Source organism: Gekko japonicus, unplaced genomic scaffold, assembly GCF_001447785.1.
Source record: "Gekko japonicus isolate JY-2015 unplaced genomic scaffold, Gekko_japonicus_V1.1 scaffold729, whole genome shotgun sequence".
Lineage (NCBI taxonomy): Eukaryota > Metazoa > Chordata > Lepidosauria > Squamata > Gekkonidae > Gekko > Gekko japonicus.
Window position 1 is genome coordinate 213,843 of NW_015175378.1, and position 11,227 is coordinate 225,069.

The following is an 11,227-nucleotide window of genomic DNA, read 5'->3' on the forward strand; positions in this document are numbered from 1 at the left end:
CTCACCAGGCTTCTGCAGCTTGCGGTAGAGACGTCTCGTCAGCATCATTATAGAACCTGCAGAAGTTTGCACATAAATTTCTTTAAGTGCATTCCAGGCCTGGTGTGCAGAAGTAGACGTAGCAACGTGCACCAGCTGTTCATCGCTGACCGATAGCACGATGATGGCCAAAGCCTTCTCGTCCTTGGATACATCTCCAGCTGGGATAGGGTCTGGCGGGTCATTGGCATACAGCCACAAACTCTCTCTTATCAAAAAATGTTTCATTCGTAGAGCCCACATGGCATAGTTCGAGGAGGTGAGCTTCTCCACCCACTGCTGCGTAGCAACTTGGGCCATTTTCACCGTCTCCCTCGACTCCCCCGAGCTGTTTATTCTTTACCTTCTCTTGAAGATTAATGCCGCTGCCAGAGGCTTGACCGAGCTGTGTATTCCTCCTCCACTCCTGGATGAAGCAATCTCCGCAGCTCTCAGCACTCGGCTCCGTCAGCTTTGCAGACTGTATGGCTGGTCAGCAACCTCGTCAATCACTCCGGCTGGTCCACACTGGGTTCCTGGCCCCGGGTTCAACAGGCTGGGCCCATAACCCTGTCGCGCAGTGCGTTGGCAGTTGAACAGGGTACTCAGGAACTTGCAGAATACTCTAGCAGAGTTCTAGCCACCAGCCACTCCCAATAGCTCACCACATAAAGCAGTCCAGTGGTTACTATTTACAGAGATTTTATTTACAGATATATACAGCTCTCAGACAGCATGCTTCGCCAGGCATCCACAAATACAGGGGAGAACACTGAGCATAAGCACACTGTACATATATACATAGCACAGCCAATCAGCAATGTGCTTAGTCATGGTGACTTAGTCCTTGCCCAGACATGTACAAACTGGATAAGTCTGGTACTGCACCACATGACAATCACATGACAACTGTCAGATAGATCAGAGTCATCTAACAGCTGAAGCTTACATTATTGACAAGAGCAGGGGTCACTGGAGATGTGGAGGGGGGTGATATTTGTGGATTTTCTGCATTGTGCTGGGGGTTGGACTAGATTACCCTGGAGATCCCTTCCAGCTATATGATTCTGTGATGCTATGATTTCTGGTCACAATTCAAGTTGCTGGTCTTGACCTTCAAAGCCCTATGTGGTTTGGGACCAACATGTCTGAAGGACTGTCTAATCCCTTATCAACCTGCCCGAATACTATGGCCATCTTCAGAGGACCTTCTTCCTAGCCGATATTTTTACGTTTTGTACATATTTAAACTCTGTCTCTTATGTATTGTTCTGTATGTAATTTAACTTCATTTTTGTGACTTTTTAACAATTGTTTTAATGATGTGTATTTGGGAGGGGAGTTGATTTTAATAATTTTATGATGTCCTTTTGTCATGTATGTTTTAAATTGTTAGCCACCTTGGAGGCCCTTGTAAGGGCAGAAGGGTTGGATGCAGCTTCTGTAAACTGTAAATAAACAAACAAATTCATCCTGCACCCTCCTGGAATGCCCCTTCCAGAGGGCAGTCTTTGCCTGGCATGATCTCTGCTTTTTCTTTCAGACTGTGGCTTCCTTTGAGGAGGTGGCCGTGTATTTCACCGAGGCAGAGTGGGCCTTGCTAGATCCGGGCCAAAGGGCTCTCTACAGGGAAGTCATGCTGGAGAACTATGGGACTGTGGCCTCTCTGGGTAAAGATCTCTTTGCTTTTTTTGCACAGATACCAAAGGTACAAATTGCTGCTACTGGGGTGATGCATGAATCAAAATATTAGACAGCAATATGTCATTGTGAGGCCAACCTCATGACTCACCCCACTGTGGCCTCCAGGAGTTGGGGTGGCAGCGGCTGCAGTCAGGGTTCCCTCTAAGCTGAGTTAGTGTGAGCTAGCTCACAGTTTTTTAGCCTCCGGCTCACACATTTTTGTCTTCGCTCTGGAAGGATGGCTCCGGAGCAAGCCAATTTGTGCAGTAGCCAAATCATTTGCGTGCAACTTTAATGCCAGGAGCTCACAAAGTAGAATTCTTGCTCAGAAGACTCCACAGCGTAGAGGAGGCATTGGCTGCAGTGTTCGGCATGGTGTGGTGGAGCAACCGAAACTGCCTGGCTGGCCCAGGGGAAACTGAGGCCAGTGTTGTGGCCACTCTCAAAGCCAGGGAGGGGCTGAGAGGTCCTCAGAATTAAAGGGGCCACATCCTAATTTCTCAGTTGCTGAGCTTTAAAACATGCCTTTCCCACTGGGTGGGAATACGGTCATCCACTCTGACTATGATCTGGAATGGATCCGTCCTCCTATACTGGTAGGGATTGTCAGCTTTGAACTTGACCATGTTTCCATCCCTCCAGAAGAATTTTTCCTCTTCCTTGGATTTCTTTCTTTCAGCATATAAGGATTCTCTCTCTCTCTCTCCCCCCACCCTCCACCCCCAAAGCCAGGAACGTAAGAGAGACTATGGAGGAGACAAAGGAAGGCCTTGTGTTTGAAGAAGGGATGGAGAGTTTCTCAAGAGGATCTCAAGAGAGTATTTCCTTCCCAAGTGACATGGCTGCAAGTGAGTATCCTTCATGATTATGTCAAAGGAACGGGCGAAGAATAGCCATGCAGGATTTCTGTATCCCTTCTTCGCAACTCTTGGTTTGGTAGAATTATGAAACCAGGGAGGGGTGTGTGTGTATTAAGTGCCATCAATTGCTTCTGACTTGTGACCCAAAATGTCCTGTCGTTAACAGACTTGCTCAAGTCTTGCAAACCTCTTTTCCTGCTGCCTTCAGCTTTTACTGGCATTATTGTTTTTTTTCCAGGGACTCTTGTTTTCTCATGATGTCACCAAAGGATGATAGCCTCAATATCGTCATCTTAGCTTCTTGAGAGAGTTCAGGCTTGATTTGATCCAGAACCCACTTATTTGTCTTTTTTACTGGTCCACTGTATTTGTAAAACTCTCCTTCGACACCAAATTTCAAATGAATCGACTTTCTTCCTGTCAACATTCTTCATTGTCCATACACTCTTTCTCAGCCTAACCTATCTCACAGGGGTTTTGTTGTGAGGAAAAAATAGAGGAGGAGATAACAGTGTTGGCACTTTGGGTCCCCATTGAGGAAAATAGGGCATAAATATCTAAATAAGTAGGCAGTACTTTTTCTCCAAAGTCATTCTTGCTATCCATCTTGATCTGTTTCCACAGGAGGTGTGTGTAAGACCGAGGAGGAGGAGGAAACAAACAGGGTGGCTGTGGAAAGACTCAAGTACCTAGTGGTTGAAAACAGTTCTAGGAATCAGTATGAACGACAGGGGGAGCAGAGGAAGGAAGTTAAACACAAAGAAAACTGGATGGCTTCATCAGTTGCTAGTCAAGGTACAAACCTTCATGAAATGTTTATCTTCCCTGAAATACAGATGAAAAACAGAACATATAAGTGCTCCTTGTGTGAAAAGAGTTTTAATTTTAAATCAAAATTTGAGATACATCAGAGAGTCCATACAGGAGAGAAACCTTATACATGCCTTGAGTGTGGAAGGGGCTTTAGAAGGAGTGATCAGCTTAATTTACATCGAAGAACCCACACAGGGGAGAAACCTTATAAATGCTTGAAGTGCGGAAAGAGCTTCCAGGATAGTGACAAACTTACTAGGCATCAAAGAATACACACAGGAGAAAAACCTTATAAATGCCTGGATTGTGGAAACTGCTTTAGTAGGAATGAACAGCTCCATTTACATAAAAGAATCCACACAGGAGAGAAACCTTACACATGCTTGGAGTGTGGAAAGGGCTTCCGAGATCGTGGCAGCCTTGGTAAGCATCAAAGAATCCACACAGGAGAGAAACCTTATAAATGCTTGGAGTGTGGAAAAGGTTTCCGTGATGGGAGCGGTCTTAGTAAGCATCAAAGAATTCACTCTGGAGAGAAACCTTATAAGTGCATGCAGTGTGGTAAAGGCTTCCGTGATGGTGACAAACTTGTCATGCATCAAAGAATCCATACAGGAGAGAAGCCATACAAATGCCTGGAGTGTGGAAAGGGATTCTGTGGTGGCGGAGGCCTTACTAAGCATAAAAAAGTTCACACAGGACAGAAATCTTATCAGTGCTTACAGTGTGGGAAGAGCTACTATGATGCTGGCAGCCTTGTTAAGCATCAAAGAGTTCACTCTGGGGAGAAACCTTTTGAATGTCTGGAGTGTGGGAAAAGCTTCTCTGACAGTGGTAAACTTATTAGACATCAGAGAATCCACACAGGAGAGAAACCACATAAATGCATGGAATGTGGAAAGGGCTTCTGTGACGGTGCCAAACTTGCTAGACATCAAAGGACCCACACAGGGGAGAAACCTTATAAATGCCTGGAGTGTACAAAGAGCTTTTTCCAGAGTGATCACCTTACGAATCATAAAAAAATCCACAAGGTAGCGAAACTGTATAAATGTTTGGAAGATGGTACGAACTTCAGCCTTATTCAACAGCAGAAAATACATACAAGAGAGAAACCGTACAAATGCTTTGACTGTGGAAAAGGGTTCTATGATACTGAGAAACTTACTCAGCATTTAAGAATTCACACAGAAAAGAGACCTTATGACTGTCCAGAGTGTGGAAAGAGCTTTTTTCGAAGTGACCATCTTATAAACCATCAAAAAATTCATACAGGAGAGAAGCCTTATAAATGCATGGTTTGTGAAGCAGCCTTCAGTAACAGTGGCAGCCTTACAAAGCATCAAAGAACCCACACAGGGGAGAAACCTTATAAATGCCTGGAATGTGGAAAGGGCTTCAATGACAGTGGCAATCTTACTAAGCATCACAGAACTCACACACGAGAGGTGCCCAGCATACTACGAACATGGGAACAACTTCAGCTGGATCTCAAACCTTACTTTCCATCATAGAATTTAGGTCTGGGTTGGGGGTAGCTGTAAAAATGTTTGTAATATAGCTGAAATATCAGGGACATGTTTGAACTGTTTGAACATCATAGAATCCACATGGGAAATAAAAAATTTCCATGACCCTTTTCTCTAAGGGCCAAACTAGACATGCAAGTTTTTGAAAACTTAGGTCTGAGTTCCTCGGAGCTGTTATAGGAGAAACTGTTTGGCCTTGGAATACTGCTACAAGGGATGGAAGGGTTTCTGCCTCTCCCTCCAAGTCATTTTCCCACTCTGAAATAGTGCTGGGCAGAGTTACTTCTCCATTTTTGCAGCTCTGTGCTGTTTCAGTGCTGGAAAACATCTGGTGAGAGAGGCAGAACCTCTTCCTCCTCCCAGGGCTGAGTTCCAAAGCCAAATATTCTTTATTTTTTAACAGCAGTTCCCTGCAGCTGCTGTGTGGCTGCGGGGAACCTGAGGTGGTTAACCTGGACCAACTCATTAAAAGCCCCCATGTCTAGTTTGGCCCTGAGACTGAGCAGTGAGAACCACCATATAATTAGTCACCACACGTGACTATCTCAGCAAGCAAACTTTATCAACAGGGCTTCAGGCACGTGGTGTTTTATATTTTGGTCTACTATTGCTGATTAGTGGATGTTAATAAACTGTGTTGATTTTGTAAATCGAGCCATTGTGCCTGGTGTGACAGCATCCTGTAATTACAGGGGCGTTTAGGAGTGTACTGTTAGACCTCCCTTTTCCCCCTCTGAGGTAATATTCTATGATACTGCAAGTAAGTCTCAGTTTCAAGGGCTATAGAATTGTGGGTTCCTTAATGTGATCTTTAGCTTGGAGAAACGACGACTGAGGGGTGACACCATCGAGGTTTATAAGATTAGGCATGGGATAGAGGAGGTAGGGGAAAGTACTTTTCTCCCTTTTTCACAATGCAAGAACTCGTGGGCACGCCATGAAATTAAGGAGGAGTAGGCTTAGAACAGATCAAAGGAAGTCCTTCTTCACCCAAGGAGTAATTAACACGTGCAAATCACTGCCACAGGAGGGGGCGGCGGCTACAAGCATGGACGGCTTCAAGAGGGAATTGGATAAGCATATGGAGCAGAAGTCCATCGGTGGCTATTAGCCACAAGGTATAGATGGGAACTCTCAGTTTGGGGCAAGGGATGCTCTGTATTCTTGGTGCTTGGGAGGAGACTGGCAACAGCTTGTCTGGAGTGTGGGCAGTATGGCATTGTATCTGTCTGAGGTCCCCCTCTTCCTCTTCCTCCTCAGACCCCACCCTCAGCAGGCTTCATCCCTAAAATATCCTGGAAGTTTCCAACCTGGAGTTGGCAACCCTATGTCCTTTCCTGGCAACCATCAGCCAACCTTTATCTGCCTGTCTGTCTTAAATTTTACAAACCCCCCCCCACAGCCTCTGCCTAGGGAAAGGGCAGCTGACATCATTATCCTCTCCCCTATGAGGTATGTTATGCAACTGAAAATTCCAACTGCCTTGCGGGGGGGGGGAGTTTGAGGTGTGGAATGGAGTGAAGTCCAATCAGCTTCCACATGCAAAAGACCTTGAAACGCTGGGCGGGACTGCACAAAGCAGCCAGTCAACCCAGCCAGCGTCTTCTGAATGGCAGTTCTTCCAGCCAAACACTAAAGGGGCCAAATTTAGAACGTTCAATATAGAACGTTGCTATTCAATTATAATAAGGGAGAGATATGCTGATTCCCCCCTCCTCCTTGGGGACCCAAAGTGGCTTACAGTAGAAAAACACAATGTGGGGGGCAGGAATGTGCACTACAGATCTTCCTCTAGTTGACGCACCAGTTCTGTCCTTGAGATTTATTTATTTATTTATTTGACTTGCATCCCGCCCTCCCTGCAAAGCAGTCTTAGGGCGGCTTACAAAACTGTATTAAAACACTAAAACTAGAAGATTAATGAAACCACAACAATACAATCCTAAATATAATACATTATAAAGTGCTAGTACAGGTGGCTCAAATGGTTAAGATGCTGAACTGCAGACCGGAAGGTTGGCAGTTCGGCAGTTCGAGACCCGGGTGCCGCTTGATGGAGTGAGCTTCCGTCTCTGGCCCCAGCTCCTGCCAGCCTAGCAGTTTGAAAACAAGAAATTGCAAGTAGATAAATAGGTACCGCTTTGGTGGGAAGGTAACAGCGTTGCGTGCGCCTTGGCGTCTATTCATGGCAGCCACATGACCTGTCTTCGGACAGTGCTGGCTCTTCAGCTTGGAAACGGAGATGAGCACCACACCCCTAGAGTCGGATTCGACTGGCTTTCGAGCAAGGGACAGCATACTCTGTGTTGTGTCCGGCTGTTGGTATACTACGGCTGCGGTCACACAGAGCAGTAGCCACGCTACCGCGACGGAAGATAAGTGGATTTTCCAGGCGCGATCTCACCGCCCCATCTGGGAAGCGTAGAGCTCCCGTGGCAAACCTGAGGCTTCCCTCCGAAGATGTGGGTTAAAAACTAGTACCTCCGAGGTACTAGTTTCCGGAAACCGCGGGGCAAGGGCGGGCGTCTGATCGCGTTTCCGGTGGCATCCGACGCCCGCCCATGCCCCATTGCGAAAAGGGGTTTTTTCCCCGAAGTCTCCAGGGATGCGCACAAGCACCCAACGGGGCATGCACATACTTCAGGTAAAAAACAAACAAACATAACCCCATTTGCCGTGCCGCGCCGCTTCTTTGCCGCGTCGTGTGATCCGCACCTCCCCCCTAACCACAGGACCTCGACGGGACCGCGAGGGGACGCCTGATAGCGCAGTCATGCGTTATTTCGCTGCGGGGCAAACAGCCACGCCTCCCCCCCGCGATATCCGGCCCGTGTGACTGGGGCCTACTATTGGTATTGATGCTACTATTGACATTGGTGTTGGGGCCAGGGCCTCGCTCTGAATGGTGCGGCTCCCTAATCAAAAGCCTGGTGGAAGAGCTCCGTCTTGCAGGCCCTGCAGAACTGTAAAAGGTCCTGCAGGGCCCTGATGTCCTCCGGGAGTTCATTCCACCAGTGTGGAGCCGCCACAGAGAAGGCCCTGGCTCTTGTCACAGCGAGTCTGGCTCCCTTGGGGCAAGGAAGGGCCAGATGGTTTTGGGACCCCGATCATAGTGCTCTCTGGGGGACCTGTGGGGAAAGGCAGTCCCTTAGGTATGCAGGCCCCTGACCATATAGGACAGTAATGGTTCAAAACAGTGGTTCAGATCCAGTGGTAGACTTCCACTAATAGAAGCAGTTAATTCCAGAAGCAACTTGAGGAGGATGGGATGCTGATGTTAGCCCTTAGAGAGGTGCATTGGTTGAACTAGCCAGTTTCAGCTGGTGCCTCAGCTGTGTCCGTTCCCGGGTCAGTCTGATCTAGCCACAGTGATCCATGCCTTAGTTACATCTAGGCTCAAGCTACTGCAGTGCACTCTACTTGGGGCTATCCTTGAAGAGTGTTTGGAATGCAGAATGCTTTGGCTGGATTGTTGGTCAGGGCCAGCTACTGGGAGCACATGACCCTGATATTACAGAGATGACAGTAGCTACTGATCCACTCCTGAGTCCAATTCAAAGGGTTGTTTTTGACTTTTAAAGCATGACATGGCTCAGGATTTGGGTATCTCAACGACTGTCTTCTCCCATATATTCCTGCCTGGGAATTAAGATCACTGGGAGATGCCCTCTTGACTGTCCCATCAATCGAAGAAGCTCATTTGGTGGGCAAACAAGAAAGAGCCTTTTTGGTGGCAGCCCCACGATTATGGAAAAACCTCTCTGGAAGGTGGACCTGGCCCCCTCATTTTCTGTTTAGCAGGCAATTGAAGATGGCTTAATTTAGGATTGTGTGTGATTAAAGCAGTACTAAACTGTGATTTTAAATTTTGGTTTTGTATATTTTATGGACTCTGATTTTTTATATTGTAAGCTGCCTTGAACTCCATTAGGAAGAAAGGCAGCAAATAAATGTTTTAAATAAATACACTGCTAAGGAAGACTGATCATGGTCTGGCTGGGAAATACATGGAGAGAGAGAGAGAGAGAGAGAGAGAGAGAGAGAGAGAGAACTCTGCCTATCTAAAACCATTATGCTTCTTGAGTTGCCAACCTCCAGGTTGCACCTGGGGACCTCCTGCTATTGCAATTGATCTTCAGACAACCAAGATCAGTTTCCCTGGAGAAAATGGCTCTATGGCGCTATACCCTGCTGATGTCCCTCCCCTCCCCCAAACCCCACCCTCGCCAGGCTCCACCCCCAAAATCTCCAGATATTTCCCACCCGAGAGCTGGTAGTCCTACTTGTCACCTTTACCGCAACCATCCCACCCTTATATTTCTAAATAAACTCTATTAGTTTTTAAGAGAAAACAGCTGTTTTATTTAGAGTAAGGGATTCCCCCTTTACCTCAGAGCCATCTCCAAGTGCTGACCGTCCTGTCATTCTACCAAATATAAATTAACCTTTAGTTGGATCCAACTAAAATTCTAAGGCAAGAACCTTTGGTGGCGGCAATTTAAAAAAAATCGATTTAGGAAAGAGATGAGTAAGGGAGGGGACATGAAAGTGGTTTATAAAATTTTTCATGGGGGTGAGAAAGTTGACAAGAACTTTTTCTCTCTCTCCCCAAATACTACAACTTGAGAACATGGGAAAGACATGAAGATTTTGGGAGTGGAACTTGAGGAGGGCAGGGTTTGGGAAGGAGAGGGACTTTAATGGATATCATGCCATGGAAGCCCAACTTCCAAAGCTGCCAGTTTCTCCAGGTGAACTGATCGCTGTTGCCTGGAGATCAGTTGTAATACCAGATCTCCAGCCATCCCCCTGGCAACACTGGCTCCTAATAACCAACCAGAGATTATTTTTTTATGTATTTAATTCATTTATACCCAACCCAAAGTGGCTTAGATTATTCTCCTCTCCTCCATTTTATCCTCACAACAACCCTGCAAGGTAGGTATGGCCGACCCAGGGAACTTCCATGGCATGAGTAGCGATTCCAACCTCCAGATATTAGTCTAACACTCTTAACCACTACTACACCATTGCCAGATCCAAGTTTGGAAATTCGTGGAGATCTGGGGGTAGAGCCTGGGGAAGCTCTATAGGCCGGAGATCAGTGGTAATTCCGGGAGAACTCCAGGTTCCACCCGGTCCCGGAGCTTGGCAATCCTATACGGTTGCAGTAGCGGGGCGATTGCACACAACGGGAAGGGAGAAAACCGAGGCTTTGTCTTGAAAGAGAATGGACTCCCTGGTTTGTGCCTCGACTTTTGGACGGGGATTGACGTTACACGGAGAAGCCTCGACTGCCAAATCCAAAATCTCGCATTGCGCCGTCCTCGCCCGCGAGCAGCTGAGCGACAATAACAACAAAGGTTCTCAAACGCATCCAGGAAGTGGCGCCTGCGAAGAAAGGAAGTGCCTGTCTGGGAGGTCCGTCGTTCAGTCTACGGGAGACATAGAGACTGGAATCCTAGAACGGAGACCTTCACCCCCTTTAATTTGCCCCCGTTGACTGGTCTTTTGAATGCACGTTTCCCCCCGTGGAGGGGCTGCGTCTCCTGCATATTCCTCTCTTTTGGCTAGGGGGGGTTCTGGGTGAGTAAGCCGAAAAGAGAGAAATCACAGCCGGGGGTCGAGAGGAGAGAGAGAGACCCTCCCCCCATTTCCCTCCTCCTCGTCCTCCCCACACACAGACTCAGGACACGGCAAGATGCATCAAAAGAAATTGGAGGGAGTTTATAGGGATGCCTGGGAGATCTTCTGGCGTTACAACTGGGCTCTGCATCACTCTCCGCTGAAGTCCCTCCCCTCCCCAAACCCTGCCTTCCCCAGGTTCCATCCCTGAATCTCCAGGAATTTCCCAACGTGGAGTTGGGAACCCGTCCAACAGCATGTTCTAAAGTGGGGATTTGGAGGGGGGGAAGCAGGTTTTAAAGGGTTACAGAGATTTTATATGCAAGAGGCAATGTTTTTAAGAGAGACATCATTTAAAAAAACAGATTTGGGGATGAAATCTATGCATGGGTTTGTGTCTGAAGGGACACCTTGAAAAGGAAAGCAGCTAGTCAGCTACAAGGGGATTGCAGCAGACTCTAATCTGGAGAACCAAGTTTGATTCTCCATTCTTCCACATGCAGTCAGCTGGGTGACCTTGGGTCAGTCACAGTTCTCTCAGACCTGTTCTGGAAAGAGCAGTTCTCTCAGAGCTCTCTCAGCCCCACCTACCTCACAGGGTGTCTGTTGTGGGGAGAGGAAGGGAAGGAGATTGTAAGCCGCTCTGAGACTCCGAGTAAAGGGTGGGCTATAAGTCCTCCTCCTCCTCCTCCTCCTCCT

The 11,227-nt window shown here is 47.3% G+C and overlaps 1 protein-coding gene across 1 annotated transcript in view; it reads left to right on the forward strand.

Moving 5' to 3' along the window:
* Nucleotides 1-3,364: 3,364 nt before the first annotated feature.
* LOC107122459 (zinc finger protein 845-like) overlaps nt 3,365-11,227 on the forward strand; it is a 13,795-nt gene continuing 5,932 nt past the window's right edge. The window contains exons 1-2 of the mRNA XM_015425564.1: nt 3,365-4,361; nt 4,518-4,797. Coding sequence (XP_015281050.1) covers nt 3,374-4,361; nt 4,518-4,797 — 1,268 coding nt within the window. The 5' untranslated portion in view covers nt 3,365-3,373. The remainder of the gene's footprint in view (nt 4,362-4,517; nt 4,798-11,227) is intronic.